We start from the raw sequence: 21,347 nt of genomic DNA on the forward strand, positions 1-21,347 counted from the left end.
AAAGGCGAAAGAAAAACGAGAAGATAAAAAGGGAGAGATAAAAAAATACAAGGAGTTTTAGTTTTCTGTGGTGCTGAGACTGTTTATGGACTCAGTAAGAAGTATAGAGAGAGCTACTTTTAGCTCGAAAGCAGGGTCATCCCCGTCGTCTCCCTCATCACTGCCTAGATCTGTGCTTTACAGTGACGTCGCTGTCTCCGTTGACCTACTGATCTGAACTGGCAAGGTGATCCTGCTTTCAGGCATGCGCTGGAAGCGCTATAACCAATTTTTTCCTGTATATCATTAATATATCAGCAATGTTCTAAACTCCCATCTATTTATGTCTTAATTCATTTTTTGGTGACGCGCTGAAATTCATTAAAGTTGCCTTTATTTGTTTGGTGTGCGCGGATGTTAAATCCCAATTTACACAGTTAAACTTTACGATACGAGATTTGTAGCCCAGATTATGTTGTACGACTTAATCTGAATATTTTGGTACAGGAGTCCTGTGACTCATGATCTGTGAAAACCCAAATGTGTAACCTCCCACACGTCCTTAACAATTTTGTAATCTATATCTTATACAGGAAGCGAAAGGCTATTTACAATTTGTACAGAAACCAGATCGCAGTTATAAGAGTCGAGGGGCATAAAAGGGAAGCAGTGGTTTTCACTCATTGAACCAAGCTTCTTCTGTGAAGTATTTTCTTTCCCACTTTGACAACTATGGGCAGGTGTACTTGAGAGGTTAGGTTCACTCACTTGGTTATCGTCTTTATTGTTTACAGTAATAACACATAGCTTTGGCTTTCCAACATTTCTCCTTTTCTTAAAAGCCTTCAGAGCATTTCTAATAACATTACTTTTACTCATTATTATACTTCAACAAAACAGAGACTCAAGAAACAGAATTAATTACGAATATTTTCGAGATAACGACAGAGTAAATAAACGTGAAACAATCGACAATCACACCAGCGATATATATTGAACCATCACAGGTTAGCCACAACACATACTTTATCTCACATCACTAAAATGTACCTGATGAACACGGACGTTAATAATAACACCATTTGACAGCAGTTTAACAGCGCCACAGTGGGTCACGCCCACGTAGAACACATTTCAAAAAAAAAAATTAAAAATAGTTGTAGTCTTCGGAATTGAATAAATTATATATCTATTAAAAGGTAATAGTCTGCAGATTCAGAAAACGTAAAAAAGTAAAAATTAAACTTTTCATGATTTTGAGCCTTTCTGGAGCCCCTTAATTGCACAACAACATCTTTTTCGCTGAATAGGTTTTTACTGCGGAGGGGAAAAACGGTCATCAGATCATCAGTTCGTTTTTGAGGTGGAGGAATTTTGTAACCTCTGATGTTGCAAGGAAGATCATTCTGTAGTCGAGAGCTTTCAAGACGAAAGGTATCGTCATGAGAGTCCGGTGAATGTCAGTGACCTGGGTGTGTTGACGGGATATCTTTGAATTTTTTCGGGTGGGGTCACGACACTACATTCGCGTCTCTAGATGTCTCTACGTTGTCCAAAAGCGGCACATGTAAATCTCAACCGGTTTGGCTTTACGACGTTTCGTACCTTTTCATCTGAACATTCCTTGTGTAGCGACGTCACGTTCATCTCACAATTAATGTTTCATATTAATACAACCACATAAGTTGATCTTGACTTAATAAATTATTGTACGGGTGATTTTGTTAAATGGGGACAAAGTGCAGGAAATGATGCCTGAGAGGATACGGAGCAAGAAAGTCCGTATCGGAAAAGCGTTCCAAGGGTGCTACATCAACTTGTAAGGGAAGACAAAAGATCTGTGATCACGCAAGTCGCCGATGGACGTGTCGTAACCCAGACGACCGTCCAATTCTCCATTGTCACTCTACACATCGCTTACAACGCGTGCACGCCTGGTAATCTACCTACTTGCCTCCAAAGCGACATTTTTGTTACTGGCTCGTCGGACAAGATACCATGATGAGAGGATTTCCGTCATCCTTTACGAAGGACCGTATCGTCTGGCTCCTTCGACAACAGTCACCTGCGGGCTACTGAGAATCCTCATCATATGGTGACAGCGAACCATTGGCACCGTTTCAGGGTTTGTGTGAGTGTGCGTGGCCGGAGATCATTACCGATCGCATCGTCGGACAAGTTACCCTCGCGTAATGCCCCACAGGCGGGGCATATTTGCACTTCCTGTGGGTGATACCTCTTTCCCTGCTGGAAGACGTGGCTTTGGTAGTATGAACGATAACGTACAACACGATGGTGTTCCGACTCACTGCCCTCTTAAGTGTGGAGCCAAAACGCTAATACAGACAAGATATCCCCACCTTTCTCGTGTATTCCCATGTATGCTTTCAATCAGCACCGTGAAAGATCTCTGCCGGCCGGTGTGGCCAAGTGGTCCTAGGCGCTTCAGTCTGGAACCGCGCGACCGCTACGGTCGCTGGTTCGAATCCTGCCTCGGGCATGGATGTGTGTGATGTCCTTAGGTTAGTTCGGTTTAAGTAATTCTGAGTTCTAGAGGACTGATGACCTTAGATGTTAAGTCCCATAGTGCTCAGAACCATTTGAAAAATCACTAATATTCAGCTTTAAGCGGATGTATCTCCTTAGGTATGCATTTTCGGCCATATTTCTCAGGGACTGTTTTCATGTAGTTTTTCTCGACTTAGCAAAAAATGGTTCAAATGGCTCTGAGCACTATGGGACTCAACTGCTGTGGCAATAAGTCCCCTAGAACTTAGAACTAGTTAAACGTAACTAACCTAAGGACATCACACACATCCATGCCCGAGGCAGGATTCGAACCTGCGTCCGTAGCGGTCGTGCGGTTCCAGACTGTAGCGCCTTTAACCGCTCGGCCACTCCGGCCGGCCTTAGCAAAATCATCCTGTATAGACGTTTATATGGTCGCATAATACAGTGTGACAATATGTCTCTCCTTAAAAATCTCTGTCTTAACCCAGTCGTGCTGTGGATACCCGTGTGTGCTCGACGAACCTAATTGAAACCGCACAGCAAAAATTATGAGCAGCGCTGCAAGAAGCAAGGATTAACATCTCTTCAGAAGGAATTAAGAACGTCAAACGGCCTATGCCTCAACATGCTGCTGCAGTTTCGAGGAATAGCAGAGGAGCGACTCGCTATTAACATGGCGTTCATTGCCTTCCGAACACTTTTGTTCTCTCAGAGTATATAGCAAAGCTGTAATGAATATTACGCTCAAAAATGAATATACGTAGATCTGTAATTAAGCTGGCTAGGTCGCATAAAAAGCAGTACAGCAGGTGACTTTATTGGTCACAAAGTATGCATGCCACTTGTCGGAATTATTACGCCGGCCCGAAGTGGCCGAGCGGTTCTAGACGCTTCAGTCTGGAACCGCGCGACCGCTACGGTCGCAGGTTCGAATCCTGCCTCGGGCATGGATGTGTGTGATGTCCTTAGGTTAGTTAGGTTTAAGTAGTTCTAAGTTCTACGGGACTGATGAGCTCAGCCGTTAAGTTCCATAGTGCTCAGAGGCATTTGAACCATTTTTTGAATTATTTCCACCTTCAAGTGCAGAGGTAGCACAAGGACCAGAGAACTACCAGTTGTATACGTCTTTCATCTAATGTTACGTGCACACAACTGGTAGCGCTCTGGTAAAAAATGGGGACTTAACATGTGAGGTCATCAGTCCACTAGACTTAGAAGTACTTAAACATAACTAACCTAAGGACAACACACACACACACACATCATTGCCCGCGCTCTGGTCCTTGTGCTACCTTTGCACTTGGATTTATGAAGATGGAAACAATTCCGAAACGCGTCATACATACTTTGTGGTCAGTAAAGTAATTCTTCACCTGCTCTATGACTTTATATGCCCCTTAGCCAGCTGAACTACAGGTACGCACATTTACTAATACGGTCGCTAGTCTCTTAAAGTGACTTTACGTCGCGCCTTTATTATATCGCTCGAAGCAGCCGCCAGAGGCGCTTGTCACAACAGGTGGTTTTAACGCGGGGTACCAGCGAGGCTAGAGGAGGACCCGAGCGACCCCTTCCGTCACGCGGCGACGCTGAACCCCCCGCCCCGAACGCGACAAAGGATGGTCGCTCGCGGTAATTAAACGCCGCTTGTCATGGAAATGCCGGCGGCGGCGCGTGCCAGATTAAACAATAAGGAGGCCAGGCCGGGCCAGCGGCCTCCATCTGTCCGCCGCGCCGCCGAAACCGCCGCTTATATTCAAATTGGAAAGTCGGCGCGCCTCGGCCCATAAAAATGATATGTGCCGCGCCGCTTGTCACGAACAACGGAAGGGCAGAAGCGAAAAAGAAAGAAAAAAAAGGAAAGGGGAGGGAGAGGAACACGCGTTAGCGGGCTCTTTCACCGCTCTTTTGCACCTATTGCTCTTTTTCTCCGTCGCTGCTCGCGGGCAAGGCACAGCTGCAGTTTGCCGGAACGCAGAGGAAGCCCCGGTCACGACACGGAATTTGCGATCGGGCAGAGACGCCAAACGCTGGCGTAACTGAGCCCGAGCGCTGATAGATGCGATTTTCTCCTAAGCGGCTTACTTCGTACCGGGTGTGGAAAAGTGAACGGCGCCAAACCTGACCAGGTTGGCGTACTTCGGAGACAGCCACGAATACCGCAACCAAAACCCTCGATAACATCAACAACTCGGACCGCTCCTCGTGCAACAGGCGAACAGGAACTCCGCTTTCCAGGTCTGCTAATCCCTTACCTGAATTCCGCAACCTGTCCTCCTTCAAAAATACCGAAACCATAATTACTGATAATTCAATCAATTACCAAGAAATAACAATATCCTTAAAAATTATATAATAGACCAACATTTATTATTACAATAATAATAATAATTATTATTATTATTTATTTATTTCTAGCACTATTAGCAGTAGTTAAAATCACTGCTGTGGAAATCAAACTACGTATACAGGGCGGTCCATTGATCGTGACCGGGCCAAACATCTCACGAAATAAGCGTCAAACGAGAAAACTACAAAGAACGAAACTCGTCTAGCTTGAAGGGGGAAACCAGATGGCGCTATGGTTGGCCCGCTAGATGGCGCTGCCATAGGTCAACCATAGGTCAAACGCATATCAACTGCGTTTTTTAAAATAGGAACCCGCATTTTTTATTACATATTCGTGTAGTACGTAAGGAAATATGAAAGTTCTTGTTGAACCACATATTTCGCTTTTTGATAGATGGTGCTGTAATAGTCACGAACACATGGCTCACAATTTTACACGAACAGTTGGTAACAGGTAGGTTTTTTAAATTAAAATACAGAACTTAGGTACGTTTGAACATTTTATTTTGGTTGTTCCAATGTGATACCTGTACCTTTGTGAACTTATCATTTCTGAGAACGCATGATGCTACAGCGTGATTACCTGTAAATACCACATTATGCAATAAATGCTCAAAATGATGTCCGTCAACCTCAATGCATTTGGCAATACGTGTAACGACATTCCTCTCAACAGCGAGTAGTTCGCCTTCCGTAACGTTCGCACATGCATTGACAATACGCTGACGCACGTTGTCTGGCGTTGTCGGTGGATCACGATACCAAATATCCCTCAACTTTCCCCACAGAAAGAAATCGGGGAAGTCAGATCCGGTGAACGTGCTTCGACGACCAATCCACCTGTCATGAAATATGCTATTCAATACCGCTTCAACCGCACGTGAGCTATGTGCCGGACATCTATCATGTTGGAAGCACATCGCCATTCTGTCATCCAATGAAACATCATGTAGTAACATCCGCACAACATTACGCAGGAAATCAGCATACATTGCACCATTTAGATTGCCATCGATAAAATGGGGGCCAATTATCCTTCCTCCCATAATGCCGCACCGTACATTAACCCGCCAAGCTCGCTGATGTTCCACTTATCGCAGCCATCGTTGATTTTTAGTCACCCAATAGTGCATATTATGCCAGTTTACGTTACCGCTGTTGGTGAATGACGCTTCGTCGCTAAATAGAACGCGTGCAAAAAATCTGTCATCGTTCGGTAATTTCTCTTGTGCCCAGTGGCACAACTGTACACGACGTTCCAAGTCGTCGATATGCAATTCCTGGTGCATAGAAATATGGTACGGGTGCAATCGATGTTGATGTAGCATTCTCAACACCGACGTTTTTGAGATTCCCGATTCTCGCGCAATTTGTCTGCTACTGATGTGCGAATTAGCCGCGACAGCAGCTAAAACACCTACTTTTGCATCATCATTTGTTGCAGGTCGTGGTTGACGTTTCACATGTGGCTGAACACTTTCTGTTTCCATAAATAACGTAACTATCCGGCGATCGATCCGGACACTTGGATGATGTCGTCCAAGATACCGAGCAGCATACATAGCACACGCCCGTTGGGCATCTTGATCACCATAAACATACATCAACACGATATAAACCTTTTCCGCAATTTTTAAACGGTCCATTTTAACACGGGTAATGTATCACGAAGCAAATACCGTCCTCGGTGGCGGAATGTTACGTGATGTCACGTACTTATACGTACCACCCTGTATTTGGGCAGACTAGACTTCAGTGCTCTAGAGAATACATATGCGTCCGAAAGTTTTCATTTTCGTCGTAACCTTTATTTAAATGAACTGAACCTTACATTTAAATTTTTTTGCCAGTAACTCGAGAAGAGTTCAAACGAACTTTTCAGTCGCCCAAATAGTGTCTGTACCAAGAACTAACAAAAAAAAAAAAAAAAGCACAAGTACGTCGCTGTGGTCTTCAGTCTGAATTCTTCGGTGCAGAATTCCAATTTAGTTTATCCTGTGCAACCCTCTTCATCTTTGCATAACTACCGCAGCCTGCTTACTGTACTCAAACCTGTGTCTCCCTCAACAAATTCCACTTCGCCCTCCTCTATTTCCCTCCATTACTGAACATAATACCTCTATAACACAGAACGTGCTCTGTCACCCGATCCCTTCCATCAGCCATGTTCATCTACATCTACATCTACATCTACCTGGATACTCTGCAAATCACATTTAAGTGCCTGGCAGACGGTTCATCGAACCACCTTCAGAATTCTCTATTATTCCAATCTCGTATAGCGCGCGGAAAGAATGAACACTTACATCTTACCGTACGAGCTCTGATTTCCCTTATTGTATCGTGGTGATCGTTCCTCTCTAATTAGGTCGGCGTCAAAAAAATATTTTCACTTTCGGAGGAAAAAGTAGGTGATTGGAATTTCGTGAGAAGATTCCGTCGCAACGAAAAACGTCTTTCTTTTATTGATTTCCAGCTCAAATCTTGTATCATTTCTGTGACACTCTCTATCATTTTTCGCGATAATACAAAACGTGCTGCCTTTCTTTGAACTTTTTCGATGTACTCCGTCAGTCCTATCTGGTAAGGATCCCACACCGCGCAGCAGATTTCTAAAAGAGAAAGGACAAGCGTAGTGTTGGCAGTCTCCTTAGTTTAGGTTATACCATAAATTTATTTTTTTCCACAATTTGTTCCAATACCTCCTCATTAGTCTACTTTTTACTTCCGTGCAAAGCAACACTCCAGACAAATACCTTCAAAAAAAGATTGCCTAACACTTAAGTTTATTCACGGTTAGCAAACTCTTCTCTTTAAGAAATGCTTTTCTTCCTGTTGCCAGCCTACATTGTATATCCTCTCTACTTCAGCCATCATCAGTTACTTTGTTTCCCAGGTAAAAAACCTCTTCAACTGACGTATGTTCTTGGATAGGGTCCGCCTTTAGCAAAACACAATTTTGTTTTTTAACCAAAACATGTTTCACTGCAGTTGCAGCATCTTTAGTGGGCTTTTATTTTTCATCTGTTAAAGATAAAGGGTGTTCTTTGCTGTTTGTATACAGGTAGCTATTAGTTTTTAAATCGTCATTACAAATATTTGAAGCAACACATAAATTACGAATTCATACCTTTTTAACACATGGTGTGGCTTTTCTGATGTGTTGTGTTTCACACATCAGAAAAACCACACCATCAATAAATTAGAAAGCTCTCTGCAGCGAATGTGTGCTAGTGTTGCTAGTTCTAGAGAAAGTCATTTTTCTGCTTAAGACGTTCGTTTGTTTGGAACATTAATAACACCGACAAACTGCAAGGACGGTTTCCTGACTGGAAATGGAGGAAAAAAAGGTCCTATGAGCATGTCTCTGGAAATGCATCGTTGCCACGGTAGATAGCATTGACGAATGAAATTTCCTCTGACTACGTGCGTGTGCTCCTCCTGTGTTGCAAGCTGTGTGAATGACGCAGCGTACAATAAGCGGCAGATTGGCCCGGTATTCATGTCTGGAGCAAGCCGAAGTGGTGTTTGTGCACGGTCAAGCAGGTGGAAACGATCGAGAGGCAGCACAGCCACACAAAACAAGTACCCTCAGAGACATCGCCCACATCACGCAACATTGCAAGCCCTTTTTGGTGTCTGTGTGGTCATGAGTCCTTTCAGACAGACGAACGTACATGGAGGCGACAGAATGTGCGTACACCAGATTTGGAGGACTAGGTTCCGCAGGATACTTAGACAAACACTACTACATGCTGCAGGCAAGTGTCCCGGCAACCGAACGTACGATTATGTGTATACTACTACTAATCACCTGCAACGAGTGCAAGGATTAGCAGCTGCGGATTTCCCTCTACGTGAAGGATTTTCTCAATGGTCTGTGCACCACACCATCACAATTATGTGATTTCTGTCATCAATCATCTTTACCAACGAAGCAACCTTTACCAGAACTGGCGTCGTCAGTCTGTGTAATCGTCATCCGAGAGCTACATACACGGGACGTGGTCAGAGCAACTTTCATTCGTCATCTCCATCTTCAGGAACAATGATGCATTTCCGGACACATCCCCTTAGGACATTTTCTCCTCCTTTCTGTCCCTGCAGCTTGTCGATTTTATTAATGTTCGCTATACATATGGTGTCACGAAGAAACACCGACAAACCTTAGGGACATATTCCTTACACCAAAACGATAAAAAAATGTCTTGTAAACAATAGCTATAAAGCGTAAAGGGCAAGCCTTAAGAGATACGAGCAATTGTTCACCTTCAATGCTATGAAACACATTTCTTGTACTGCAAGCTATTTGCTCTTCATATTTTTGGAGAAGGTAAGAAAAAACTATCTAGCAAATATAGGCTTCAAAATGCATACCTTAAGAGCTATGAGCACTTGTTCGGTAGAAGAGATTTGTTTCACTCTAGCAAAGATGAACAATTGTTCAAATCTGTTAAACAGTGCAAGTTTTCTAGAATTTTTTTACTTATTTGTGTGTAAGGAACCTGTCCCTTAAGTTTCTCGCCACCTTTTTGGAACACCCTGTATATATTCTTCTAACTAAAAAAAAAAAGTTAAATAATAAAAACTAAAAAATTACAATATGTATGTAAGAAATAAAAACAAACGTAGTTCTGTTACCTATGTCCCAGAAAAGTATGTTTACAGCAGTTAAAGGCCTACATCTCATGTTGCTTTCTCCCTACACCGACGTGTGGCTTCTGGCATTGTGGTGTCAGTATATCAGACATGAAGTTTCTATGAATTTTTGTGTAAAATGTTCAAATTGCGCTCTACATATTTTATAGAAGGCATTTTGATGTCTGCCCACCGCAGTTCTGCTAAAAAAAAATTATTGCTCTTCATTTAGGTTCAGTATATCGTCAACTGCCAATCTAAAAATGTTCAAAAGGGTGTTTGATTCAGGCCTATAATTAAAAATATCTTAAAAAATGGTTCAAATGGCAGTGGGACTTAACATCTGAGGTAATCAGTCCTCTAGACTTAGAACTACTTAAACCTAACTGACCTAAGGACATCACACAAATCCATGCCCCAGGCAGGATTCGAACTTGTGACCGGTCACAGCGGCCGGCCAAAATATCTTATTATTTGTTAAATTTACCTGTGTTTTTAAATTTTACTTCTTGGTTTTGCCTAAACCAGTCACCATTTTTGTAATGCGTTTTACCACTAAGCAAGTTGATGATGTTCGAAGGGAAAAATTACCTAATTTAATGAAATAAGTTTTGGTTTCGAAACAATTGTTCATAGTGCGTCCGTCCGATGGGGGATATTAAGCTCGGCGTCCCCTCTTTTAGATTTCCATTCCAGACTCACAGATAACAGAACATAGCGGTACACAAGCCGTCGTTGGACTACTTTGCCTGTACAACACACACTTCTTAGTTGCTAAGAGGAAACAAGAAGATGAAAATAGGACGCGAAGGTTCTTCCAAAAATTTTTCTCATGTAGATTGTTCTCACACATATAAAACAAGCACCTTATAGAGTTTCTTAAAGATACAGGTTTCTTCCATCCCTTACGACAACGTTATTAGATAAAACTTATCGTCTCTAACGTCTTTGCTGTCGACAGCCGATTAGCATTAAGCGAATACAAAATAAAAATAACTTCAGGACGGCGAAGATACAGGTAAAGTGAACCCCATATCAGCAGTCGTGCTAAACGACGCGCGAGAAAGCACCTCCGAATGGGGTCCGCCTTCTCGGGCAGACCATCTTCCTCTGGTTCTGAAACCGGGTGCGTCAGTGACGCCCTGTGTTTAAAACGGACAGCCTCGGTGAAATAAAAACAGAGATGACCTCGGCGGGAACTCGTCCTTGCCGCGATAACTGTCGACCGGTCGGCCGTATTTATTACACAATAAACCAGGGCAACCAGAAGCCGCCGTGGACGTGGAAGCGTCCGGAAGGTGCGCGGCTCGGCAGGAGGGGAAACAACTGCGTGGTCTGGAAACGTGATAGCTGGAGCGCCTGTTTCCAAAACTGGCTGCGTCGCCGTGCATCGGGAAACAACCAAATTAGGTCGGCCGACGGTTAGGTGAAAGGGCCGATGTATAAACAGAAACCTATACAAGATATGAAGAGTGGAGAATCGAGAAGCTTCTCGTTACGAGGAACACACTAAAAATCCAAAAGTGAAGGAGACATGTCTGCTGTCTTCTGATATAACCCAGAACTATACTCTGCCACACACTGTGGAATGCGTAACAGGGTAACGTTTGTGGTACTATTTATAAGGATCGATCAAAAAGTTTCAGTTTGATGGCATTGCTGCAGTGTATATGCAAAAGTAGCGGGCATCCGCTGCGGGTATCTAAGCACCGACGTGTAGGCAAGGTATTAAATGGCATTCGTGGCTTTTCGACGTGCATGCGGTAAATGCAGTAACGTGAACCATATGAGAAGAAAGTCTTTCGTGATTGCACTGTTGTGTAATACATTTTCGTACTTCCTGCGGCGTCAGTTCAGGATAAAACCTCGAGCTTTCGACGATTTCCAACATCGTCGTCGTCAGGAGCAACTGACAGTCAAAAATGCTGCTGTTTTGGCCTTATATAGCCCAAAGACGGGTTCTTATTGGTCGGTCGTTACGTCATTCTGTTGCAGATGGTGTCAAAGTCTGGAGTGGTGACGCCACTTCTTCCATCGTAGCGTAAACATTGCGAGTATCTCTCTGGCTCTTCGCTGCTTCGAGTACTCGCTTCCATGCACCGCTACGATTACATCCGCAAAAAAATTGTTCAAATGTGTGTGAAATCTTATGGGACTTAACTGCTAAGGTCATCAGTCCCTAAGCTTACACAGCCGGCCGTGGTGGCCAAGCGGTTCTAGGCGCTTCAGTATGGAACCGCGCGACCGCTACGGTCGCAGGTTCGAATCCTGCCTCGGGCATGGATGTGTGTGATGTCCTTAGGTTAGTTAGGTTTAAGTAGTTCTAAGTTCTAGGGCACTGATGAGCTCAGCTGTTAAGTCCCATAGTGCTCAGAGCCATTTTTTGAACCTAAGCTTACACACTACTTAACCTAAATTATCCTAAGGACAAACACACACACCCAGGACTCGAACCCCCGCCGGGACCAGTCGCACAGTCTAAGATTGCAGCGCCTCAGACCGCTCGGCTAATCCCGCGTGGCATTACATCCACCGTCACGGTTAAAGGTTTTACCACATATTCTTATTTCTACAGCCTCTTCAGTTATAGAGTCACAGTATGTAGTAGCCTGCGACAAAACTTTTTTTTCGTCAAACAGTATTTTATGTTTGTTTGTGAGGCTGTGCTCAACAACTGCATATTTCTCCAGTTCCCGGTTTTCAGTGCACCATTGATGTTCTGCAAATCGGTTAGAAACTAACTCTTAGCCAACTGTCATTTAGTCAAGATGGTATATCAGTGATGAAACAAAGCAGTAGGCTCTGCCAGAAATGTCGACTCTTAGACACTGTGTCTCATAGTGTATTTTAATACGACAGTATGCCATCTTAGACAATTTATAAGACTTAAAACACTTGATAATGGCACACTGAAGCTGAAATCATGATTGTCTAAGTGTAAATGTAGCACTGTAAATAAACAACAGTGTTATGGCGGTACTGACTTTAAAGCTTCCCATATGTAATGTGTTAGGAACAGGACGTGGGCAGAAAAGATCAAACAAGTGATAAGGGTTCAATATGAGCACCAGAGACGTAGACGAGATTCCGTCCAGCGCCAGATTTGCACCTGGTGATCAAAATTGGGACTGATTTTTTCCCAGCCTAAACTGGTACCGCATTAACGCATTTGCATATATACCAAGTTTCGCTGCCTTATGATGATTACAGCCGACACTGGATCTCACTGAGTAGCTGCACATTAATTACAACCTCCTGGTACTTACATAAGTACTAGCCCGGTGTATTTCATTCCCCAGATGACGCCTCTCCGGATGGTAAAACACGTTAAGTAGTTGCTAATGCACCGACAGGACTGGCTCTGCTTGCGTTCGAAGTATACACTTCAACAAGAAGTTATGTGGCGATATGCACAGCAAGGAACACTACAATACGAAATATCCCCTGTTGAACGTGAATGTTGCACTTTATACTTCGGTGCATGTACTTACAGGATAATTAATCTTGATATACTGTCATAAATAGTTCCCGTCCATGTGTTTGCAATGCGCATTGACCATGCATAAAACAACGACGCTGAGGAAGGAGTTCAACGTTTTACATAACATCAAAATCAGAAGCAGAAGAATTGTCCGATCATAAGAGTAAGATTACACAAAACAGTAGATGCCAGAAAGCTGTCACAGGTGCAGGTGAAGGAGACTTTCGACAAAAGGCTTTGTGCAAATAAATAATGCGTTCATAAATTAAGGAACTGGACGCTTTTGAAATGTGGTGCTACCGATTTACATGAATAATTGAATAGAACGATTAACGTAGAAAATGATGCTAACCAAAAAGTTTGACGGAAATTCCTCACCAGAAGAAAGACAGATGAGTGGGACGTCTGCTACAGCACTACTGAACAGTATACTTGGCTGAGGAAGTAGCAGTGGAGGGTAAAGGTAGTAAAGGCATACGGAGACTAGAATGTGCAAAGAAGACTATAGAGGATGAAGAGTGTAATTGCCAAGTAGAGACGAAAAGTCGACATAAAAGTTTTCTGAGTATGGTACCGCGTCATAATGTAAAAACTACTGCTGCTGGAGGAAAACCAACGTTTCGGCCACGGTTGCATCGTCTTTCCTCTGGGTCTAATGGTGCTTTCTAGCTATGCAGTGTCCTTTATATTTTGTTGTTACTGTTCACTGCGCATGCCATTACGTCATAATTTTAAGAGGTGGTTAGTTTCATTGGTCAGTTAAGGAAGAAGGAGAGGGAACTTTATTTTAATAGATTATTGCGGTGGAGGGAGAAAGTAACCTCTGTTCTCTATTGGCTCTTTTGTTTTGTGCCATGATTGGTGGTCACCGTCGAATGAGCAGTTGGCTGCTGTTTACGAACTGCTGGCCCTCAGTTCAGCTCCTTTACGCCCACGTTGCTGGTTCAGATACGTGGACGACACGTTCGCTATATGGCCTCATGGTGAAGCGGAGCTACACAAGTTTCACGAATATTTGAACAATATGCACGGGAAGATACAGTTCACGCTCGAAGTAGAAAAGAATGGTGCAATTCCATTTCTAGACGTCGAAGTATACAGGAGAACGGAGGGCACACTGGGGCACAGAGTATATCGTAAGCCTACACATACAGGCAGGTATCTGCACGCCCAATCCTACCACCACCCAGCGCAGAAGAACTCTATCATCCGTTCTTTGGCAATCCATGCGCAGCGCCTAAGTGATATTCAAAACATCACATGTGAGCTTAAAAGGCACAACCTTTCTAGCCAATGGCTACAGCCATAAGTCGATCCACACAGTCTTGTCGACGAATACAAGTATAAAAGATAAGAAAGAAGTAGACGAACTGCAGCCAATATTGCGCTTACCTTATATGAAAAATGTAACTGACCGAATAGGGAAACACCATCGCCACGTTGGAGTGCAGCCTGTCTTCTATGGTGGTCGTAGGAACCAGGACGTGCTAGGCTCCGCTAAGGACAAGGTGGAAGCATTACACACTGCAGGCGTTTACAAGGTGGAATGCGAATGTGGAGAGGCATACATCGGCGAGACTGGTAGGCCAATAGCAAAGCGCATTCGGGAACACGAGCACTATATTCGTCTAGGGCAACACAACAAATCCGCAGTGGCATAACATCAGTAAGACTGCAGAAAAGAAATAAAATTCAGCGAAACCTGTGTGTTGGGCAAGCAGCCAGTTACGACGAAACGAAATATCAGAGAGGCCATCGAAATACTTAAACACCCTAATAACATGAACAGGGAGGATGGACTCAGGCTTGCCCCATCTTGGCTGCCAGCAATCAGAGGCCAACAGACCGCACTGCCAACACGAGGCACGAGCACTACCGGCGAGTAACTGCCGCCGTGCGGCCGACTTTCAGCAGCTGGTAAACAGCAGCCAACTTCTCATTCGACGGTGACCACCAATCATGGTACAAAACACAAGAGCCAATAGACAACAGAGGTTACGTTCTCCCTCCACTGCACTAACCTATTAAAATAAAGTTCCCTCTACTTGTTCCTTAACTGACCTTGAAACTAACTACCTTTTAAAATTACGACTTGATGGCATGCGCAGTGAACAGTAACAACAAAATATAAAGGACACTGCATAGCTAGAACGCAAGGTCGTTCCACTCGCTCCTTCCGGCTCCTGGATTTCTCTCTTACTGCCTGCACCCGTCCTGTCCGCCTATCCCCCACCCTCACCTACCTTGGCCTCACCATTGACTGTCACCTCACCTGGATCCCTCATCTCCGCTCCATCCAATCCAAAGCCCACAACTGTCTCCTACTCCTGAGACTCCTCTCTGACCATACATGGGGGTTGCACCCCTCTACCATCCTCCACAGCTACGAATTCTTATTCCGTCCCATCCTCTGTTATGCCAGTCCCACCTGGATATCTGCCCCCCCCTCCCCCCAAATTCTATAACTCCCTCCAGATCCTTGAGCGTCATGCACTCTGCCTCGCCTTCCGTATACGCCTTCCGTCCCACACGCGGATCCTCTTCGACCTCATTCCTTTCCCCCATCTGCTCCCATTCCTCGAACATATACGCATACTCTACACCTCCCGCTGCCTTGATCCCCCTCACCCCCTGGTTGCTCCTCTCCTCTCCCATCCCTGCCCCCTGCAACGTCTTCACTGTTGTGTCCCCCCTACCCTCCATCTCTACACCCTTCATCTCCTTTCCCAAGGTGGCTTCCATCAACTCCCCCTCCCGGATGATGCCTTCTCTCCCTCCATTTATCCCTCCTATCAACTCTGATCTTCCCCCCCCCCCCCCCGCCTTTCCTCCGTCCTTTCCTGGGCTCCCTCTCCCCCCTTCCATCCTCTCTTTTCCCCACCTACCCTCTCTCTGCCCCCCTTCTCTACCCCTAGTCCTTTTGCATTTCCCTCCTCTGCCTTTTCCCATTCCCTCTCACGTCTGCCCTGCCCCCCCCCCCCAATGAGTCCTCTACCTCCTTCGGTTCCCCCCCCCTTTCGTTTCCCCTCATCTGTCCAGATCCCCCCCCACCCCCACCCATCTGCCCTTGGCTATGGTGTGTCATCGTTGTGCCGATATTTTTGTGCAGTGTTTACAGTGATTGTTCAGTGTTGTGTGTCTTTTCCGAAGTGTTGCCAACGGAAATCATATTGTCGCTGGGTGTGATTTTTATATCTCTTGCGAACAGAAACCAGACTGTCGCCATGTTTTTTAATTGTCTGTCTACTATTCTACCTCTCTGCTTCCTGTGTATTTTATTAGCATTGCCAACCCTTTATTTTATGTTCTAACTTTCCACAATTTTCCGCCGATTTACAATTTAAGTCACCGTTTTACCGCCTGCTTTTATTGTTTCTTCTCTTCTTCTTACGTTTTAAAAAGTCTGTAGGCTGAAGAGCAGCGTACTAAGCTGCTGCCAGCCCTCCCCCTTAGGGGGGAATCGAAATTCAAAAAAGGAAAAAAAAAACAGAACGCACCATTAGACCCAGAAGAAGGCCGCTGCAACCGTGGCTGAAACGTTGGTTTTTCTCCAGCAGCAGCAGTTTTTACATTATGACGCGGTACCATATCCAGAAAATTTTTATGTGGACTGACTCTGGCCACGGAAGCCTACGCAATTATACAGAGACGAAAAGATCGTCTGGTCCCTTTAACCCCCACAAACCAACCAACCAACGAAAAGATCAGCACAAGACAGGAAAAGGTGCAGGATAGCATCAAACAAGAAATCAGTCTAAAGACCGATGTCGATGTCAGAGACATACGTAGATGTCAAGACTGCATGCGTATTTACTGGGCCACTTTCATGAACTCCTCACTTGGGGTTCGTCTGCAGTCTTTTTTGCTGACAGTTTTATCCCAGTTTATATGTCTACTGTGTATCATGGAGACGGTCCGGGAGGTCGCCGCGGTTGAGTGTTGATGACATCCAAGCGTTCCCACCAGTTTACAGATAAAAAGCAATATCAACTAGCGGCGGCTCTCCTTGCTGCCGTAATTTACGCCCCTATTCAGAGAGCTAGAAAGACGTTGCACGGGAAACTGAGAGCAAGAACTAGACCAGAGGTGCTAATCATAAACACGTTAGTCGAACGGTCGTGAGCGGCTCGTAACACCAGTTTAGGGTACCCTGAATAATTCATGAACGAGTGTATATATATATACATGTAGAGAGAGAAGGGAAGACGGCCGGCAGCCTTCGGAACAAAGTTATAAGCGTCATTTCTCTTATCGACAGCATGCCGATCACACATTAGTTAAGCAGCGGGCACAGCACGGCGCCCACGGAACAAACACAGGGCGAGACAATGAACGGCCGTAGATATGTCGGCTTGGCGGCGATGCGTATTCCAGTTAGCGCTGATTACTGCCGCCGCTAACGATACGGGAGCGCGCGATGGGAGTATCTCCAACAGACGGCGCCGTATCGCCTCTCACACGTCTTGTTCACGTCTGGCAGCGAAAGCATTAGCTGCAATAGATTCTAGCTGAATAGTATCAGCTGAACTGGAACGTTTTTCTTTCTTCCGTCTTTCCGATACTTTATTTGTCTCACTATGTGATTGTGGTGCCAAGACTACTCTATGTTTGCTACTGATGGTATAACATATTCTCTCGCTACTGACAGTATTTTGTTCAGATCCACGACTAGTTACTAAACGGAAGTAGGTGAAATACAGGGCTGTTCAAAAAGAAACAACGGATTTCAAAATGATATTTCTCGTTTCAGATATTTGCGAAGTCATATTTCTTCTGAATGACGTTGCAAAAAGGATTTTTACTTGTAAAGTGGCAACATATGGACTGCAATTCTCGACTTTGGTAAAGAGGGATAAAAAACGACTAGCGGCATTAGAAACGTGAGATTGGCGCCGAATGTTACACATATCCCGGACAAGTACAGCGAAGGTCACAGTTCGTAGTAATAGACGGAAAGTCATCGAGTAAACAGAAGTAATATCCGGCGTTCGCCAAGGAAGTGTCACAGGCAGATCCTGATCCATAATGAAGACACAGGAGACAAACTGAGTAGCCCTCTTAGATTACATGCAGATGATGATGACATTTACCGTCTTTTAAAGTCATTAGATGACCAAAACGAATTGCAGAATGATTTAGATATCTGTGTGGTGCGAAAAGTGGCAATTGATCCTTAATAAAGGAAAGTGTGAAGTTATTCACATGAGTACTAAAAGAAATCCGCTAAATTTCGATTACGCGGTACATCGCACAAATCTGAAGGTTGTACATTCAACTAAATACTTAAGGATTACAATTACAAATAACCAAAATTTGGAACGGTCACATAGATAATGTTGTTCAGTTGGCTCTGAGCACTATGGGATTTAACATCTGAGGTCCCCTAGAATTTAGAACTACTTAAACCTAACTAACCTAAGGACATCACACACATCCATGCCGGAGGCAGAATTCGAACCTGCGACCGTAGCAGTCGCGCGGTTCCAGACTGAAGCACCTGGAAGCGCTCGGCCACCGCGGCCGGCATATAATGTTCGGGACGGAGCAAACCAAAGACTGCAATTCACTGGCAGAACGCTTAAAATATGCAAGAGGTCTACTAAAGAGACAGCATACACGACGCTTGTCCGACATATTCTGGAGTGTTACTGTGTAGTATGGGAGCCGCATCAGGTGGGACTGACGGATGGCACCGAAAAAGTTCAAAGAAGGCAGCTCGTTTTGTATTATCGCTAAATAGGGGAGACAGTGCCACAGACGTGATACGTGAATTGGAGTGTCATTCATTAAAACAAATGTGTTTTTCGTTGCGACAGGATCTCCTCATGAAATTTCAGTCACCAGTTTTCTCCTCCAACTGCAAAAACGTAGGGAAAAATGATCATCACGATAAAATAAGAGAAATCAGGGATCGTGGAGAAAAAATTAAATGGTCTTTTTTCCCGCGCGCCGTTCGAGAGTGGAACGGTAGAGAGACAACTTGAAGGTGTTTCATTGAACCCTCTGCCAAGCACTTTCATGTGAATAGCGGAGTATTCATGTAGATGTAGATGTAGATGTGAATGAAGCGATATCGAGAAACGATTAAGAGTTACGTACTTCAGTGGCAAACACTGACAAGATGGAGCGGTATTTAATACGTCACTGCGTTCGGGGCGCTGTTCTAGCAGGTCGGTGAGTGGAAGAAGTAACAAAACGAAGAAGGGCTGTACCACATTACTTAGCTGACTGCGGACTTCGTTTTAAGTTGGCCACGTCCTCGGATACCTCCGACGTCATATCATATTTTTATTAATGTACAAATTACTAAAATTGTTTGCACAAAAATGTGTAACGAAATTTGCCAATGAACGCACTCTCCCTATGGAGTAGCTGTTTGACTATGAAAGGCCACAAGGAGATGCTTACTTGAAAAGCGTTGCAAAAGAGGAGTTCTGATTCACCATGTGATTTACTTTTAAACTTCGAAGAGTCAGCCTATATTTTAGCCCGCGTGGTTTAAGATGTCTTGCCACGGTTCGCGCGGCTCCCCAAGTCGGAGGTTCGAGTCCTCCCTCGGGCATGAATGTGTGTATTGTCCTTAGCGTAAGTTAGTGTAAGTTAAATTAAATACTGTGTAGGCCTAGGGACCGATGACCTCAGCAGTTTGGTCCCATGGGAACTTACCACACCACCACCTATACATTGTTTCCTCTTACGTATATCTCGCGAAAAGATCATGAAAACAAAATTAGTCACAATATCAATGACATAAAGGCTTACCAACAATCTTTCTTCGCGCAAACCATTCCCGACTGGAAAAGGAAAGTGGGATGTGACACCCTCCGCCACAAGACGTAAGGTGGCTTTCAGGGAAGAGATGTAGATGTAGGCGTTCAGAACTATATTGGGCAAGTTTTGTTGTCTTCAACGCCCGCGTGCTGTTCACGTGATCCTAGCTGGAGTGCAAGCAGAGACACCCGGATAAAAGGATAGGACGTCATTGTGAGTCGGACGGTAGTAGGGGAAAGAGCTGGATATGCATCTCGAAGGAGTACGTGTGAATATTTGACAAAAGTAATATCCGCGGTCGGATGTTAAGAGGGCAAGAAAGACGTGAGTATCGCAGGAAAATAATAAAACAGGTACAAAATTTATTTCACTGATCGACGAAGTGACCATGGTTGTGCAATCAGTGCGAGGTTTTTATGTTAACAGTTGGGGCCGAGAAGGAAAGTGAAAAACAGTAATTTACAACTCAAGATAAAACGATTAATTATCGGCTTATTCCTAAATTTAACCGCCTTTCCACAAAAAGCACGGCAAGTAAAATTTAAAGTGACGTCACCGCGATAGAGAGAAGCGCTCGACTAGGATTCGTCGCAATAATGCTGATGAAGCAGAACATTATTGGCAAACACCGGAAACGATCACTTTTAAACGTAGAAGATCGATCATGACACCCATCAACACCAAGTCTATGGGATTCAGTACTCAAGAACAAATATTGCATGTCGCAGAGTCTTTCACTAGCACTTTCTTTTGCATTGAGTTTAAATTATACCGAAATAAAAAGTATAAACGACACTTGCATGACCATAAACATTAATAGACAGTCCTTATACTACAGAATAAATATTCAGAAGTGATGCGATTAACTGACTACATACTAATCTCGGTAACATCACAGTTCAGAATTGCACTCGTAGTATAACATTTTGACAAATAAAACCAACAACGTAGTGTTATTGCCATTAGACCATTACACTGACCATTAACAGCAAGGCAGTGCGGAAGATGAAGAGATTTCTGGGAAACGTCTGAATGTAGAAAATATAAATCCGACGCCACCACTCAGCGAAATGTTCAAAATTTGATGCATTCAACATGACCATCAAGTGTGTATCCAAGGACATTAAACCAGCTGCACAGTTATCTGCATCAACAATAGAATGATCCTTATTTACTGGTTTTGCAAGGTAAAATGTTGTACACTAATGTTTTACAATATCTTGTACTATACTTCTCCTAATTTACCCTCCTAGAATGAAATTCACTTCACGTCGAAGTTCAGTGTGGAAGACAATACTTGAGCAGATCGTCGTGTTACATGAGGATGAAGTTATTCGCATAGCCTTTATGTTTATGGACAAAAAAATAGTTCAAAATGGCTCTGAGCACTATGTGACTTAACTTCTGAGGTCATCAGTCCTCTAGAACGTATAACTACTTAAACCTAACTAACCTAAGGACATCAGACACATCCATGCCCGAGGCAGGATTCGAACCTGCTACCGTAGCGGTCGCGCGGTTCCAGACTGAAGCACCTAGAACCACTCGGCCACACCGGCTGGCCTGACCCCAAGAGTGTTGGGGAGAACTGGGTGTTCGGAGGTCGAGATGAAGCAAC

At 44.2% G+C, this 21,347-nt stretch overlaps 1 protein-coding gene across 1 annotated transcript in view; it reads left to right on the top strand.

Moving 5' to 3' along the window:
- Positions 1–4,148: 4,148 nt before the first annotated feature.
- The window catches only part of LOC124613784 (dendritic arbor reduction protein 1-like), a 242,515-nt gene continuing 225,316 nt past the window's right edge, over positions 4,149–21,347 (top strand). The window contains exon 1 of the mRNA XM_047142502.1: positions 4,149–4,258. Within this exon, the coding sequence (XP_046998458.1) occupies positions 4,149–4,258 (110 nt within the window). The remainder of the gene's footprint in view (positions 4,259–21,347) is intronic.

This window comes from Schistocerca americana, chromosome 4 (genome assembly GCF_021461395.2).
Source record: "Schistocerca americana isolate TAMUIC-IGC-003095 chromosome 4, iqSchAmer2.1, whole genome shotgun sequence".
Classification (NCBI taxonomy): Eukaryota; Metazoa; Arthropoda; class Insecta; order Orthoptera; family Acrididae; genus Schistocerca; species Schistocerca americana.